Genomic DNA, 19,039 nt, shown 5'->3' on the forward strand with positions numbered 1-19,039 from the left:
TAACTCATATGAATATTTCGTGTCATATTATTTATGTATTAAGAAGTGACCATGTAATATAATTGATATAATTGAGTTGTCACTCTTAAATGTATAATCAAATTAATTACATGAGATACAATATAATTAATCTAATTAATCAAAATTAATAACATACATCAATATTTGCTTAGAAAGGCCTCCCAAAAAAAAAAAAAAAAAAAAAAATAAATAAATAAAAAGGTGTAATCATCTGGAAAAAGAATAAATAAATAAATAAATAAATAAATTAATAGTATTAAATTAATGTCATTAAAAGTTACAATTCTTGAAAAAAGAAATGTTGGAATTAGTAACTTGGAATGATCTTTTATTATTATTGCTTAAATGAATAAAAGTCATGAAACAATTTCAATTTGAAAAATGTTGTCCATCAAAACAAAGTTAGGTGCTTTACTTTCATTCCTACTATTATAATAATAATAATAATAATAATAATAATATGGTTTGCGTTGGGGTCCTAATCACCTTGTCAGGTTTTATTATGTAGTAATGACTGACTGATTGTTCATTCTCCCTTTATAATGTATTTTATCACATATTTGCTTGATTACAAAAAAAAATAAAAATAAAAAAATACTGTGTACCATTATAGTTACAGTATATTATTAAATCATGATATCAAGGCTCTTTGATATATATTATTCAACTGGATGATTACTTAACTAATGTACCATGATATTTATGGTACTGCAAGGTACCTCAAAGAATACTATGGGAGAGAGAGAGAGAGAGAGAGAGAGAGAGAGATTCTCAAGTCTTTGCACATAGCGTGCTGTAACATTGCATTCAGTGGATGTGTAGTGTGCATGTGTGTATCTGTGTGTTTGTGTGAGGTCAGAAGGTGTGTGTGTCAGCACTGACAGTCGTGTGTGAATCTGGCCCAGTTGGTTTGAGAGGCGCAGCGATCTTCACACATCAATGCAGCTCAGATTCATGACCTATATATCATGTTACACGCTCTGCTTGTTTGCTGTGTTCCTCTAATAGAGCAGACACTGCATTACATGTACAACACACACAAAACACACACAAATAACACACTCAAGGGACCCATACACACGGATCAGAGCCATCTGATATCACACTACACCTGCTCAGACACTCAAGATCACATTTTTTTTTTTATCAACATAAGGGCTTTGGCTATATTCAGAATGGGATATTGGGGTACTGCATACTGCACAGTAGACAATGTACACTGCTTTCTTTCTTTCTTTCTTTCTTTCTTTTAATAGTATGTGAAATAGAATGCAGTATTCAGCCATTTCAAGCAGTAGTGTGCTACATTGCTGTCACCTGACTTCATTATGTTGCATGTTTATTTGATCAAGTGGTGTCTTAACGTCAAGCGGAAATGCTGTTCTCTACTGATTTTACTTCTATAATGGCTTGTGAAATGGGGCCTTTACTGGTGGTTGGAGAGGTTTAAAAAAATATGAGGCCTTTGTGACATCATTGTGAAGTCATTTCAGATGCAGAGCAGGTTAATACATTTTGATGAAAGATTACAGACAAACAATTGTCTATTGATGACAATGTGACAATTTGGTCAGCAGTAAGGATGTCGTGATACACAAATTTGATCTGCATTAGGCTTTATGTGATTCAACAATTATTTCTCCATTAGGGTTGCCTTAATACAAAAAAATTGGTCTGCATTAAGGTTGTTGCGACACGGAAATCTGGTCTGCCTTAGCACTGTCGGGATATTAAAAATTGTTCTGCATTAGCAAATTTGATCTATGTTAGTGTTGTTTTTATACAATAATTTGGTCTGCATTAGCATTGTCGCAATATGAAAATTCGGTCTGCAATAGCGTTGTCACGATATGAAATGCAGTAGCATTGTCGCGATATGAAAATTTGGTCTGCATTAGCGTTGTTGCAATATGGAAATATGGTCTGCATTAGTATTTGATTCAGTGTGAAAATTTGGTCTGCATTAGCATTGTAGCGAAATGAAAATTTGGTCTGCATTAGCATTGTTGCGATACGAACATTTGGTCTGCATTATCATTGCCGCGATATGAACATTTGGTCTGCATCAGCATTGTTGCATTACGAACATTTGGTCTGCATTAGTATTGTTGCATTACGAACATTTGGTCTGCATTAGCATTGTTGCATTACAAACATTTGGTCTGCATTAGCGCTGTCAGGATATTAAAAATTGGACTGCATTAGCAAATGGTCTATGTTAGTGTTGTTTTTATACAATAATTTGGTCTGCATTAGTGTTGTCGCGATACAGAAATTTGGTTTGCATTAGTATTTGTTGCACTACGAAAATGTGGTCTGCATTAGCATTGTTGCGATACGAACATTTGGTCTGCATTAGCATTGTCGCAATATGAACATTTGGTCTGCATTAGAGTTAAATGATATTTCACGACTCTCAATACCAATTTTGATACCACAACAAAAACTATTATGCTATTGAAATAAAAATAAAATAATGTTCATATTGAAAAATTACATAAAAACAATGGCGGATTGCTTTCAAATATTTCTCAATTAAGTTTACATTCAAATAAAAAAAAACAAAAAAAAAAAACATTACATTAATACCTCACCAAATGCTTTTGCTTACTCATGCAAATCATCACAAGTGCTCTTTACAGGGTAAAAATATGCATGTGAGTTTTCAAAGATGGTCACCTATCAGTCAGACAGTGATTGGGTACTGAACTGAGCTGGCACTTAGCACTATGATACTGTACAACTATTGGGGTGGTCTCTAACAAGATGTGTGTGTGTATGTTGGGGTTTATGTGTCTCAATAGGTAGCAGTGTATGACTACATCTGGACAGAGGAGGAGCCTGTTCCAGGATTGGCTCCGCCTGCGGGCACGTCCATCACTGGATGTGAGACCAGCACCCATATATCCATCTACACACTCCATCTCAGCGGCCTACGCCAACATTACAGGCACTTCCTGCGACAGCCCGATGGAGCTATAATAGAGGTGGGTGATTTGATGTCTGTCTTCATTGGTGGCTACATTCTGAGGCAGGATCCTAACTGAGTTGGACCTTTATAAGTGACTGATTTAGAACACTCAACATGGGTGGAAACTTAGCGTGTCACGCAAATATCACTTCTCATGTGAAGCCCACAGGCGACTCGATGCACAATTTGTTTAACGTTAGCATGTTGCTAAGCTAACAACTCAATACTCCAATAAGCATAAAAAACACACACAAAAACACAAATTTTGTTAAATCAGTCTACCATAATCTAAAGATGAAGATGCCTAAAAATGCTGCCTATTTATACATACCTGCCTAAAACACACTTCAAACCTACACAAACACACCCACTTGAATGGTTGCGTGGCAGAGGGGAATATATTCACCCACAGCTTACATAGTAAATGCATATGTATCCGCTCATGAACATATTCCTCACACTCAGAATACGTGCTAATTCCCTCTTCCATCGGTTCATCTAGAAATCTATAATGGGATGTATATGCTAACCTCCGCCCGTCGCTTCACTCGTTATTAAATGCAGTTGAACAGCAGGGCACAGACTGCCACCCAGATTGCTGTCTAATTAAATGTACCACTGATTCTGCGTGGGTACAACTGCGAGCACATGAATTAAGCCCCCCCCAACCAGGATCATCCTAACACAATTAATATTTTAGAACTTCTGTGTCAAAAACAGCAGATTTATGCTACATGCGCGTTGACAGCTCGCTCGCAGGCAGTGCAGTCGGATAATGGCGTCCTGAGCTGCTTTGTGACTGATGAGAGTGCCACCGACGCATGGCATATTTATCAGTCTGAGGGGCGGCCCTGAAGACCCGCATACACAAACACGTCAGTGATGATGCTAAACAATAAATGACTTCAGAAGCTGTGGAGAATTCCTGAACTTTGCCCATGTTTAGGAGACAGAAGTTTGTGTACAGGCCTTCGTGAATACAGCAGTAAACAGTGTTGAGGAGTAAATAACTTAGTAACACTACTAAACAACATTTGTCAGTAGTGTGACAGTAGTTCAGCTATTTTCACAATAGTGTAGCTTTTCCAGTAATGAGTGACATTTTCCAACAATTAGTGGTGTAGCATCATAAAACGCTACATTTGTCACACGGTATTGAGAACGCAGCAATGGGGCTGAGGGAGTTATCAAATACATTCACGTAAAACATCTCCCTCTCTCATGAAGTGCTGAGAAAACAAAATCATTAAAGTAAGTTGGTTCTTTCGGATGAACTAGTCAACTTTGCCTTCTTTTTTAAGCAAAACATTGTTGATTGTTGATTAAATTAATGGAACTACCTTAATTGAACCAATTCCCTACTTTAAAGGGATAGTTCACCTAAAAATTTAAAAACTCTCATAATTTACTCACCCTCATGCCATCCCAGATGTGTATGACTTTCTTCTGCAGAACACAAATGAAGATTTTTAGAAGAATATTTCAGCTCTGTAGGTCCATACAATGCAAGTGAATGGGTGCCAAAACTTTACATCTCCAAAAAGCACATAAAGGCAGCATATAAGTAATCCATAAGACTCCAGTAGTTGAATCCATGTCTTCAGAAGTGATCCAATCGGTTTGGGTTTAGAACAGACCAAAAAATAACTCATTTTTCAGTATAAATCTGGACATCAACAGTCTTCTTGGCGATCGTGTTTTCAAGCTCGATTACACTTCCTATTGCCCTGTTTCAGTGACGTAACTTTTCCCCGCATACGGCATATTTGTGACCATCAGCAGGAGCAAACAATGGCGATGATTGGAAAAACACCCGAAAAACAATATCAATAAAATTTCTTTTGATCCATGCCAAGTCCCAAGAAAAGTTAATGCAAGTCTGAAGACAGCGCAAATTTTGACAAATTGAACTTTTGCGGGCATCATTTTATTTAATCCACGATTCATCTCCTTACACCGGCGAGTCTGATGTGTGACCGGCGAGTAAACCGTAAACATCTCTCATTCAGAAGTTACAAATGTTTTTGTGTTGTTTTCTGGTCTGATTTAGTCACAGTATTAAAAAAACAAACAAACAAAAAAAAAACATCTTTGATGGTCCTGTCTGTATGAATGTAAGAGCTGCTTTTAACTCCTGAAGAAGGTTTTTGTCACATCTCACAGCGCAACACAATGGAGGTATATGGAATATTGGTCATAAACATGGCAGCGCGGTCATACCGTGGAGACACATGAAACAGGACAATGGTGCCATCTAGCGCTCTGCGCATGCATCAAGCACTAGTAAGTGTAATCAAGCTTGAAATCATGATCATACCTAGAGACTGCAATGGCAAGATTATTTCATATTTTGGTGTGTTCTCACCCAAAACCAATTAGATCGTTTCTGAAGACATGGATTACACAACTGGAGTTTTATGGATTACTTTTATGACTGGCTTTATATGCTTTTTGGAGCTTCAAAATTTTGGTCACTATTCACTTGCATTGTATGGACCTACAGAGCTGAAATATTCTTCTAAAAATCTTCATTTGTGTTCTGCAGATGAAAGAAAGTCATACACATCAGGGATGGCATGAGAGTGAGTAAATGATGAGAGAATTTTCAGTTTTCTTCAGTTGTTTTTCCTTTCAGAGCTGTAGTTGCAAAGTACAGTAGCTTTCCCAACACTGGCAGTAAATCACACAACCAGACAACCTCATAAACCCAAATATACAATCAGACACCCACAATTTAGCTGTGATTTTAGTGGACTTTACACTGCGTGATTTTCTGCATGTCAGAGAACACTGCAAATCCATTGATTTCATACGTGCATCGCAAGGATGTAGAGGACAAATGCCAGGGTTTGCAAAAGTAATGCACAATCATGTGAGCAAAAGTTGCTCTTTCCACACCCTCAAAACACATCTTCTTCTTACACATTCCTATCTGTCAACAGTGTTAGGCTGTAATGGACTAAATGTAATCTGGATTATATAATTAGATTACACATATTAAGTACTATTAATTGGATTACATTTTTAGATGTGTGATTATCAGATTACAGTTACTTTTTTGATTGCATAATTCATGATCTGGATTACCTAGTGAGTACACTGGTACTTAATACACTTACTATTTGATTTTCATCAAAACATGCAATAAATAATCCAAAAATCATCAGATTAGATTACCTAAAAAGTGATACTGATTACAATTATAGTAGTGTATTTTTAATCAGTACTGGATTACATTTCAGAAGTAATCTACTCAACATTGTCCATCAAACACTCCATCAGAGCTTTCTCTTGCGCCCTTTGTCCCACAAAGCCATCAGTCAGCCCACAAAATAGCAGAATTTTGTTTGTCTTTGATATAACTTTTGAAATCTGTAATGAAATGAGAGTGACTGAGATTATTATATAAGTGTGTTGCATTATAATGTGTTGTGAAGAGCTCCGTTTGTAGCTGCCTCAGCAGTCAGTGTGTGTGTGGTATGTGATTGGTGTGGCGGTGGACAGACTGACACATGAAAGACGCTGATCACATCAGTGCTGCCCACCTCAGGGCACGAGCAGCAGTCATGCCAGCATCCAGACAAAACCACCAGCTCCTCAAACACACACTGACACATAACAACTCTTCTACAGTCACACTAATCCTCCCCTCAACATATACAGTGGTTTAATGAGCTAAGATTAATCAAAGAAGTAACCAAACGGTGTCCCCCAAAAACTGTGTTTGATTTAATGATAGCAGCTGCACTGGTGAGAAACTGAGCACAAAATGACCACAAGATTTACAGTGCAGTGACAAGACATAACACTGATGTTCAGATTAACACAAACGGTTGTTCTGAGACGAAGGCCACATCCACACTAATATATATATATATATACTTATATATTTTTGTTTGAAAACGCTCTCCCATGTGGATACATTTGAAAACTCCATCTTCATGTTGTAGTGTGGACAGGGAAAACGGAGACAGTAGCCTAGTTTCCATCCACTTTTCGCACTATTTTGTTATCGACAAAGTGAAAATGTGTAAAATTTTATGCGGAATTTGCCGTCTTCTGCCTGTTTCCATTCAAATGGCCTTTTATCGATAAAAATGGTGTGCGTGATGACGTCATGCCTAAAAAAACACTTTGTCACATAAGTTTTGGTTTAGCGCAAAAGAAATCTGCCCTGAAGCCGTTTCCATTCAGAAATGTGTGTTTATCGCTAATTCGCCTCCCAGATGTCCCTAATTTTTTTCCTCAGAAGTTTTGCTAAAATGGGGAGAGTATTAAGATAATTCATTGAAATTAACCAGCTTACTGTCATTTTAATTCACAAATAAAAGCAATCAGAAGATGAGGAATTGCAATCTAAAGGGAGCAGTTGCCCTCTGATAGGACTGTAATATTGGTCCTGATGTTGCGCCTATTGAAAGTTGCCACCGGTTCTGACCCGAAAACGAATCATCACGGCCCTGTTCAAGCTGGAAACCTGCACCAAGTAGTGGGGGAACTTTCAGTCTTAGTATAAGGACCATCCATCCATATGTATATTAAAGAAAAACTGATGCTGTGTAATTTCAGGGTTATTCATATGATACAGTCCAGATATTCAGTAGGCTATTCTGAACAATCATCTAATCTAAAGCATCTAATGGCAACTAATCTAAGCAAGTTGCCATCACAACTGCATTATGTCCCGCATATTTGTCCAGCAACTTTTAACGACCAACTGAACTTGATTGTCATCTAAAATTAATTTTAGCGTCATAATGCAATTTACATTTTCTGAAGAAGCTCAGCAAATGCGATCCGAGGTAAAGAGGGTTAGATTTAAACAAATTAAAAGTTTTAAAAGGTTCAAAAGCTCATTTTCTGAAAGTGAACTCCGCATTGGACAAATAGTTCTGATAGTTTATGGTCTTGAAGTGTAGAAAATGTCGTTCAGCCGACTTTATTTGTCTACAGAACAGGGTACGGCTAATTTAAGTTTGTGTAAAGAAAAGGCATATATAGGTTTAAAAATATATTTTTTTGTTTTTTTGTTTGGTAATTAATATTTTTTAATTTAATGTGTTTTTCGTTTGGTAATTTATTTAATTTAATACAGGGAATTTTGCCATAATTTTTTCGAAAGTAAGCTAAACAATAATTTTATAGAATTGGGCTATATGTTCGTGTTCCAAAAAAGCACACTGAAGCGTTTCTCCTAGTATTGTGTATTTATTTTTAATTTAAAACATCTTTGTGCACAGAAATTATTATTTTTTGTATTGTGGGATAATTCCATGTCTGTTATTTTGAATGGTGTGAAAAAGCAACTTAATAAATAAACGGATGGCTACCGCGATTAAATTAATCACAAACAGTGGCCATTAATTTGTTCTCCGTGCACTTGTCCATGTGCATGATACGAGATATTTGTGTTGGTACTCCTGGAAGTGTCATGTTTGCAGTAATCGGATCTTTATGCCGTTAAGATCAATCCATAATCACATACAATAAATTGGCTTTCAAGGATCCTATACCTTGTCGTCATGATTAACACAGGCTAACAATTAGGGTAAATTCTGTCATGTGACACTACATTTTTGAATTAATGCCAAATTTCTCGACAAAAAGTGTTTCCAAACCAGTTTATCGCGACATTTGATGTATCGACACGGAAAAATATTATGTCGACACTTGTGAAATTTTAGCCACAATTTGCGTTTCCATCAGCTTAATTTTGACACGCTAAAACTTTTATCGCAAAAAATCCTTGGATGGAAACGTAGTTGTTGTAAAACGATGATGTATTTGTTGTCATGTGACACATTCATGTGATCCATTCAACCAAAACAATCAAGATGGCGGCCCATGTTATAGCGGCGCTGTTGTGCATGATATTCACTTTGTTAGCGTTGTTAAAGATACATTTTACTTTGAAGGAATGTAATATGAATGTTGTACAAAGGCGGAAAATTTTTGAAATTTGAGGACAATTTCATTTCAGACTGTACACGGAATGGCAATTTTCCGCATGCACAGTGAGTGTCATGTATTCTTTGTCTAGACTTTTATGTTGAAATTCTTGTTTAGTTCCCCGTTCCTGTTTCCTGTGTTAGTTTTGTAGTCCTTTGTAGTTTTATTTCAGGATTGGTTCTCCCTGATTGTTTCCCCAGGTGTTGCTCATTCCCTGATTGTTTCCCCAGGTGTTCCTTGTTTTCCCTTGTGTATATAAGCCCTTGTTTCCCCTGGTTAGTTTGTCAGTCTCCACATGTATTGTCATATTCTGTACCTGGTTCCCTGTGTTTTGTTTTTATTTTTTTATTCTGAGTTACCTTGTTCATCTTTTGTTTACATTAAAAGCTGCATTTAGATCCTCCATCCTCACCTGCCTCGTTACAGAAAGACTGACCAAAAATGGATCTAGCAGCTGTTAGAATTCTGCTCCTTAAACAAGGGGACCGTCCAGTTGAGGATCACGTCCATGAGTTTTTTAGAGCTAGTGAATTTAGTGCACTACCCAGACCACTCTCTGGTGGTTTTCTTCTGGACCGGTCTGAATAGTGCACTGAAGGAACTAATGCCTCCGGCTGATCCTCACTGGACACTCCTCGATTATGTGGAGAAGGCTCTGGAACTTTGCAGTTCCCTTTACACAGTGGATTATGGTGGGAACCCTGGGCCAAAACCTGCATCTTCGGCTCCCTTGCTCCAGGCCTTCCACGGCTCCCTTGCTCCAGGCCTTCCACGGCCCCTTGCTCCAAGTAGAATGATCTGCCACTGATGTCTGTGCGTTGGACCATGAAGACCCTACCTCACAAATTGTAAGCGGCCACGCCTGCCATGGCCAACGAGCTAGCGCTCATGCCTGCCACGGCCAACGAGCCAGCGTGCAGCGTTTACGACCACGGAGGTCGTTCCCGAGTCTCTGCCCGCGACCACAGAGGTCGTTCCCGAGTCTCTGCCCGCGACCACAGAGGTCGTTCCCGAGTCTCTGCCCGCGACCACAGAGGTCGTTCCCGAGTCTCTTCCCATGTTTGCGACCACGGAAGTCATTTCTCAGTTATCAAGGACTCTTTGTCTTGAGTCTCCCAATGCTCTGCCTTCCTTGGCTTCACCCCTCGAGCCTCCCATGGCTCAACCTTCCACGGCCTTCGTCGAGCCTCTCCTGGCTCTGCCCACAGAGTCTTCCACGGCTCTGCCCACAGAGTCTTCCACGGCTCCACCCGCTCCCCCAGAGACTATTCTTCCAGCAGCTCCGCCCACTCCCCCAGAAACTCCTCACTCCCACCGGCTCTGGCTCGGTCTTCCAAGCCCCCAGCTCCACCTCAGCTCTCTGAACCTCTGGCTCCAGCTTGGTCATTTTAGCCTGCAGCATCGCCCTGGCTCTCCATCCCTCCGGCTCCACCTTGGTCTCAAGCCTCCCTGACTTTGCTTGTTCCTCTGTTCCCCTTGCCCGTTGTGCCCCCCTGAACTACCTGTTTCCCCGTTTTTCCCCCCCACACCCCATGGACTTCTTTTTTTTTTTTTTTTTTTTTTTTTTTTTTTGTGTAGCGTCTGGAATCCGCTCCTTTAAAGGGGGGCTCTGTCATGTATTCCCTGTCTTTGTCTAGACTTTTATGTTGAAATTCTTGTTTAGTTCCCTGTTCCTGTTTCCTGTGTTAGTTTTTTAGTCCTTTGTAGTTTTATTTCACGATTGGTTCTCCCTGATTGTTTCCCCAGGTGTTCCTCGTTCCCTGATTTGTTTCCCCAGGTGTTCCTTGTTTTCCCTTGTGTATTTAAGCCATTGTTTCCCCTGGTTAGTTTGTCAGTTTTCACATGTATTGTCATGTTCTGTACCTGGTTCCCTGTGTTTTGTTTTCATTTTTATTCTGAGTTACCTTGTTCATCTTTTGTTTACATTAAAAGCTGCATTTAGATCCTCCATCCTTGCCTGCCTCGTTACAGTGAGGGGATTTAAGAGTTTTCATACATTTCATTGTGGATGAGCAACTTTTCGAAAATGTTCTAAAACGGCAGTGTGGACAGAGAGCATTTTCAAATTTATCTGGATTAATGTGGACGTAGCAAGGCTGAGTTTGGAATAGCATAGTGAGAAATAATTCAGACATGCTGCTTGCTGATATACACTCTATTTAGTAGGTGAACCAAAAAGATAGCTTCTCGAACTCAAAATACGTCATTGGACCAACACAATGTTCTAGTAAACTTCAGTTTTTCCATTGGCTCAACATATACTTTGTAAATGAGCCAATGTTAAAAGACTGTTGCCAGTTGCCACATTAGGGAATATTTAATTCACAGAACTTTCAATGAGCCAATTGAAATATTTAGATTCAACAAGCCACTAGAAAACTTTGAATTGAAGAGGTCAATTTTTGCATTTATTTTTTTAAACAGTATACTACCATACTACTATTACTATTTCTGCCAATGTATATTGATTGGATAGTATCTATAGTATATAGATACCAGGGTTGTACACCATTCAGAATTGAATGAGGAATGCTAATTCAATTCCTGTATTTGTTCTGAATTTAAATTGAGGTAGTACAAATTATGTAGAATTGCAATTTGAATTAGAATTAAGTTTATTTTGTCACGGTAGGTAACTTGTTTTGTAATGTCAGGATGAGTTTGTTTCTCTAATAAAATGATCAATTTTTTGATTGCTAACCCTGTCAGGTTTTATGTACCAAGTGTCAAGGTCTGTGCATGCCATTTAAAAAAACAATAAGATTTTTTTTTTTTTCATTTTTTTTTTTTCACATAACTGTTCATGTGATGAGTAAAAATTTGATATTATTGGATTAAGACAGCAAGCACATCACTCTCCATGAAATATATGTTTATAGAAATGTTGAGATGCTCAGAATATTGAACAGTTTAAGTTTAAATAATATTTGTAAAGTTTAATTTTAATATGTAATTGTTAAATATGTAAATTTAATATGTACAACTAATATGTAAAAGTCATGGCAGGTTGACATTTTAAGTTCAGTTAATATACTAAATAAAAATTGTAATTCAACTTGTAAAAAATCAATGCAGTCCTAATTTCTTTAAGTTGTACAAACACATCCCTTTTTACAGTTTTAATAATCAATAATAAATCATCTATTTTTTTTAATCTATTTTCGTGAAGTGTTTTGCAAACAACATGGACCATTTCTAGTGCTGTACAGCAAAAACTAAATCTATTTTGATGGCTGTGTTAATTTTAGCATTATTAGGGGTCAATCCCTGAAGACCCCTATTGTAATCGTTAATTTTCTTATTATTATTATTTTTATTTTTATTTATTTATTTTTTTCATGGGAGTCTATGGCGGCCCATAGAACCGTTCGCAGGAAAGTTATGAAATTCTGCACACAGCTAGAGGACAGTCTGAAGTGATACCACAGCAAATTTGGAGTCTGTAACTCAAACCCTTTAGCGCCACTAACAGGTCAAAATTTCACTCAAGTTTAAACTAATAACTTTTGAACTGTATGTCCTAGAGAGAAAATTATTTTTTCCCCTGATTCCTGCATACCTTGGTTTTGATTTCCGCCAACTAGATTTTCCACCATTTTGAATTTTAAGGAAACAAGTTTTTTCGCTACTCCTCCTCCTACAATTTTTATTTGATTTCCACCCCAGTTTTTTTTTAAAGCAATCGTGAGATAGAGCTTCACAAAAGTTATCACTTTTTTTCGATGTTTGAAATCGTTCCTGAGAAATGGCTTCATGAAGTTGACGGTGAGCACGCCAAAATGGACTTCATGCTGTATCTCCGCAACACTTTGACGGATTGTGATAAAAGTTGGTATGTATCATCGTCATCATGCCTTGAGGTCACCTGCAGCGTTTCGCCACACTGCCCCTACTTGTCAGGAGATAGAAAAAACGGCTATTTTGGCATATAACTCTTGAACGCTTTAGCCAAAAATGATAAAACTGGTCTCTTTAGATTCAGTAAAACATTCCGAGTCAAACGATACCCAATTTTCCCATGTCGGCCATTTTGAATTTTGTCGCAAAATGCTGTATTTTATGAATGCATTGGCGTGTCGTTACGTATGTGTCATCAGGACCATGCCCTGAAGGTGCCTGAGAAGTTTGGGTCCAGCGCAACCTAGTGGTGGAAAAATTGATTGTTTTAACTTTGTGAGCTTATAACTTTAAGTGCCGTTGATCTATTTTCAGAGGACTGGTCTTGTTAAGTTCGGGAGGACTTGCCGAGTGCAACAATACCATATTTGGTATGGTTTGCCTTATGGCCTGTTGCCACTTCGAAAATAGCTTTAAAGCCGTTCGTCCGATTGGAATGAAACCACCAAAATAAGAAGCGTCATTAGTAAATTCCTTTAGTTTAAAAAGAACATGGTAAAATTTTGCTCGTAAATGCCAAAAACAGGAAGATGAATTTTAAAAGTGGTCTTTGCTTTTACGTAAATTGATATAACTTAAGTGAAATGAGATATTTTCACCAAACTTGACACTTATATAAGGGCTCAACCTGAGAACACACAGAAAAAGTTGCAGGGTTTGGTCATTTGGTGGCACTATAACAGGGAACAATATGAAAGTGGCTCTAAATATAGAAACATTGGTCTGATTAATTTCAAAATTTGCATGCAGTGTCTTTGCATTCAGTGTCTTTGTGGGAGTTGCCATCACTGATCATGAGGACACTTGCATATATTGAGAAACATGGCAGCCATTGGCCAGTCATCAACAAATTTGACATTGAGCACACCAAAATGCACTTGAGGCTGTATGTTTGCATTTTTGTGAGACTGGTCATGTTAGATTGTGTGGATCATGCAGAGAACAATGATACATGGTATCCATGGGATTGGCCATGATTTGATTTTATGTAAAAGTTTTGCTATTGCTATTACTCCTATAACATTTGTCCAATCAACATGAAATTGAAATCTGTTGATTATTTGCAGGCCATTCCTGAAAATATTAGCAAATAGATTTTTGTTGTTTAGAATTGTTTCACAAACAAATTTGAAAGTACCACATTTATAAAAAAAAAAAAAAAAAAAAAAAAATACCAAAGAGGAATTAAGGCTGTTGCATTTGCTTAGTAAAATGAAAATATTTTAGGACCTTGCCCTGGGGGGTCATTGTGAATTCTGGATGCCCTGTAGTAAACAATGGCTAAATGTGCTTGCTTGAAATATTTCAATCAATTAGACAAATTGTTTTCAATTAAGTTAGTGTCATGGAAATAATCAAAGCTTTTTTTATTTATTTATTTATTTATTTTTTTAAAATTGAATTAAACTAAATATTGCATAGATGTATTGCATATAACTTTTCCCATTTTTTCCAAAAAATCCTACAAAGTGCTTGAGAATACACAAAACAATGTATAGTGTGCAATGTTGCACTTAACACCCTCTGCACAACCTTGAGTAAACACTCATTATCAGTGTACTAATAGCCAAAAGAGCAAGCACTTTTGTTCTGCTGATGATAGGGATTTTAATGTGCAACTAGTACATGCAAATAGAACAGTAGTGTATCTTGAGAAACATGGCCATAGATGTTTGTTTTTTTATCTTTAACTCCTACAGCATTCATCAGAATTCTAACTTAAATGTGTCACAATGCTTCTTTTGCTGCTCATGCTGCCGATAATTGGCTTGACCCCGGTATTGCTGCTTGCAGCAATATTTATTATTATTATTATTATTATTATTATTATTATTATTATTATTATTATTCGAGAAATGTTATGTCTAAAAATTTAAAAATGTAATTCCAACTATTAGGGAAAAAAATAGGTGTACTTGGTAAAAAATAATAATGTAATTGCTTGTCACAAAATGTGTCTTGGACTTATGAAAGTCCAAGTAGTGAGTGTTTTGACATTGACCGTTTTGAATTTCTTTGAATTACAATTCAAGAAATTCCACTTCCTATCATTCCAATTCCAATTTCACTTCAACTCCCTTATTACAGACATACTTGTCACCCATGATTAATTTATTCTATTCTACTGGCCATGTGATCACAACAGGGCCAGACTTAGAATAAAACAGCTTTCAAAATAGTCTTCATTTCATGTTAGTGATGATTATTTCAAACAGATTTGACAATAGTACTAAGCTTTTACGACCATGTTAACTAATGTCGCTCGTTATTTTACGATGGAGTTTCTCAAACCAGCACGAAGATCGCTCATTATAACGTATAACTTTAGTACTTTGTTACAGTAGCTGTCCGGCCAAAGGTGCTGAAACCTTGGCCAGTATGTCCAGGAGTTTGTCTTCTCAACATGAAAATAATGCAGAACTGGCAAACAAGGAAATTGCATGTAACCTTGTTGAGGCACCGAAAGTTATTAACTATTACTGAATTTAATTAAAGACATAACGATGGCTCTGACAAGATAAGGTTTCAGATGTATTGACTTCATATAGATGAAAGTGATGCAGGAAATACATGTAACTTGAATGCATGCAATGTGAACCATGCATAAGGAGCTCTCATGTAGCCTACAGTTTCACTGGCTGGAAACATAACAGATGCACACAGTAAATAAATAAAATGATGGACATTAGTATTGAACTATAAGGTCATCTGGTTACAGTTCTAGTCACTGTGCACTTGTAGCCGTACTGCTATTATGCAACATGAAATTTGTGACTCAATCTCAAAGTAAGAAGAAAGGGCATTTTTAAACATACCATGTGATGAAATGGATCTAATATCAACAGGTAAATAATTTCAATCTGCTGGGGGCTTTAAACATAAAAGCTCTTTTGCCAATCGTTTTTTTTTAACATGAGGGACAGAGAAATAGAGCTGAGCAGAATTCCTGACTTGATCATTTTAAGTAAAAGGTAGAACATACTGTTGTAGATAAGAAGGATAATTGAAGTGAATACATTTAAATATAAACTGAAGCCAGTGAATGTGTCTTCTTACATTTAGAGATGGCCAATTAAGTGCATCATACATTGTACAATGAGTGAGCCTATTATATACTGTAAAAAGCGGAGCAAGGTGTGATTTTAGTGCGCTATGATAGGTTCCAAAGATCATAATAAAGGACTTAGTTTTGTTGAGCACTAGTTTATTATGTGAACAGTGTCATCAGCATAAAGTGTAACACAACAGATATTGAAAATTTATGGTAAATGTTTAAATAAATAGAAAAGAGAAGTGGTCCAAATTTTGAACCCTGTAGCACACCTTTTTGTTGAATCAAAAGATCAGATTTATTCCCATGTAAGATGACACATTGTTTTCTATTATGGAGATATGAATTGAATCACAAAACTGCATTTACAGAAAGGCCAATAGCATGGAGTTTATCTAAAAGCAGATAGCGATCAACAAAATTAAAAGCTTTAGTTAAATCAATAAAGATTGCACCTGTAAATTCACTATTATCTACCGCAGAGAACACATCATTGGTGAATGTAAGTAAGGCAGTAGTTGTGGAGTGGTAAGGCCTAAAGCTAGATTGAAATGGTGATAATATATTATTAATACTGAGATAATGTGAAAGTTGATTATAAATTAATTTTTCAAAGACTTTAGGTATAGAACATATAATGGATATAGGTCTATAACTTTTGAGATCAAGTACATCGCCTCCTTTATGGAGAGGGGCAACACACTCTCATGGCGAAATCGTCAGGATTCGTAGGACTTTTCTAAATTTGGCTAATTCGTATGATATCGTGCGACTGTAACGATGTGCGTTGGCAATGACGAAGACGATGACTTAAAGAGAACCCAAGTGCAGTTTATTTACAGGGCACAGTATCCAAACGTGAGTATAAAACAAAACAAAAATAAACGACTTGACTATGAAGCACAAAACACATCCACATTCAACAATACTTGACAATGGACTATGGAAAACATGAGGGTTAAATACATGACATGGGAGAACATAAACCAATGAACAAACAGAACTCTAAACAAGATAATTAAACAATAAACCAATGAAAACAAGACACATGAACATAGAGGAAAAACAGGACATTACATGACTAGGGAACAGGAACTAGAATTTCAAAATAAAAGACATGAAAAACATGGATCAACAAAATACACATGACAGCGACTGCACTAGTTTGAATTCCTATGACTTTCACTACAGACAATGACGTCGCTGGACATCGTTTCCATCTAATATGCAACAATTACTTGCTTCTGTCTCACACAACAGCTTCCTATCATGTTTACACACTCTACTGATTGGTTAAGTTTAGATAAGGGGTTTGGGTATGGGCATAATATTAATAAGAATGTCCTTAATGCCTCATGCGCGGAACTCTCGCTTTGCACATGATGAAGTCGTACGAGTTTATGCGAACAAAATCGTGCGAGATCATATGAAATAGCCAACTCGTAAATTATGTATGAATTTTCATGAGACTGGGTTGAGTGGGGTGATGTGTGCACATTTCCAGATAGTATGTTTACAAAGAAAGGTTGATTAAATCAGCAAGTGGATACATAAGAATATGAGAGAGGCTAGTTTAATAAACCTATTTTCTATCCCATCAAGTCAAGCACCACTATTCACATTTAATTAATCAATGGCATTCTGAACTTCAGTTGGTAAAATTTTCCTAAATGAAAAGAAACTGCAGCAAGGTGAAATATCACTAAGAAAGCCAGTAGTATAGTTAGATTCAGGTACTAAAGTAGAACAGACAGAGGAGAAATGCTAATTGAATGCTTGTGCAATAGATAAAGAGTCATGTAGTATTGTATTGCCAACTCTTATTTCATTAATAGAGTGTTTATCTGATGTATTAATGATGGTTTTGATTTTGTTTCAAAATTGCTTAGGGTTATGAAAATGGCAAGTAAGACATTCTTTATAACAGTTAGATTTTGCATTATGGGTTTTTGTCTTACTCATATTTCTCAGCTACCTATATACTTCCCAGTCAGCATTATCCCTTGTCTGAAGGGATATTGACCATGCTTTGTCCCTAAGTTCAGGGCTGATCCAAGGGAGATGTTTACCCTTGACCTTAACAGTTTTCTAAGGAGCATGTTTGTCAACAACATCAATGAACTCGTCGTAGATAAAATCCCAGGCATCTTGTCATTAGGTATTAATTGGTATCTGTCCCAGTTTATAGCGATCAAGTCATTAATAAATAAATCTAGGGGGTAGCTCAGCAAGTATTGACGCTGACTACCACCCCTGGAATCGCGAGTTTGAATCCAGGGTGAGCTGACTGACTCCAGCCAGGTCTCCTAAGCAACCAAATTGGCCCGGTTGCTAGGGAGGGTAGAGTCACGAGGGGTAACCTCCTTGTGGTTGCTATAATGTAGTTCTCGCTCCCGGTGGGGCGTGTGGTGAGTTGTGCGTGGATGCCGTGGAGAACAGCGTGAAGCCTCCATACGCGCTATGACTCCACGGTAATGCGCTCAACAAGCCACGTGATAAAATGTGCGGATTGACGGTCTCAGACGCAGAGGCAACTGAGATTCATCCTCCGCCACCCGGATTGAGGCACATAGACTTAGACTTAGACTTAGAGCGCATTGGGAATTGGGCATTCCAAATTGGGGAGAAAAAGGGGAGAGAAAAAAAAAGAATCTATTTGGGTTTGAGACAAGTATCCAGTCAAGCAGGGATTGGGTTATATGGGTAATTCTAGTAGGCTCATTAATTAATTGGGTAACATTTAGACTGCTAAGTATATTTTTTTTCTTTGTTAGATGACTTATCTAGCCAGTTTATGTTGAAATCACCTAATAAGATGATTTCATTTCTACAGAAATTGAATTAATGGTGGAGATAAGGCATTAAAAGGAATCTGCCGGTGAGGAGGCCTATATTTGCTACCAATAGTTAAATATTTATTTGAATGAAAAATTGCCTTAACAATAATGCAGTCACAATGTACAGGATCAACTGTGGGTATGATTAACTCAGATACAAGAACATATATAGCCACACCTCCACCCCTATCAATGAAATGAACATCTATCAGATCTATAAATAAAATAATTTGTGAGATTTATTTCATTATCTGAGATGTTACTGTTGAGCCTTGTTTCAGAGAGTGTAATAATATTAGGCTTGTGTAGGAC

At 37.2% G+C, this 19,039-nt stretch overlaps 1 protein-coding gene across 1 annotated transcript in view; it reads left to right on the top strand.

Moving 5' to 3' along the window:
• The window catches only part of ofcc1 (orofacial cleft 1 candidate 1), a 180,593-nt gene that overhangs the window by 152,070 nt on the left and 9,484 nt on the right, over positions 1-19,039 (top strand). Inside the window, exon 16 of the mRNA XM_051686771.1 lies at positions 2,826-3,008. Coding sequence (XP_051542731.1) covers positions 2,826-3,008 — 183 coding nt within the window. The remainder of the gene's footprint in view (positions 1-2,825; positions 3,009-19,039) is intronic.

The sequence above is a fragment of the Myxocyprinus asiaticus genome, chromosome 44 (assembly GCF_019703515.2).
Source record: "Myxocyprinus asiaticus isolate MX2 ecotype Aquarium Trade chromosome 44, UBuf_Myxa_2, whole genome shotgun sequence".
NCBI classification, from domain to species: Eukaryota; Metazoa; Chordata; class Actinopteri; order Cypriniformes; family Catostomidae; genus Myxocyprinus; species Myxocyprinus asiaticus.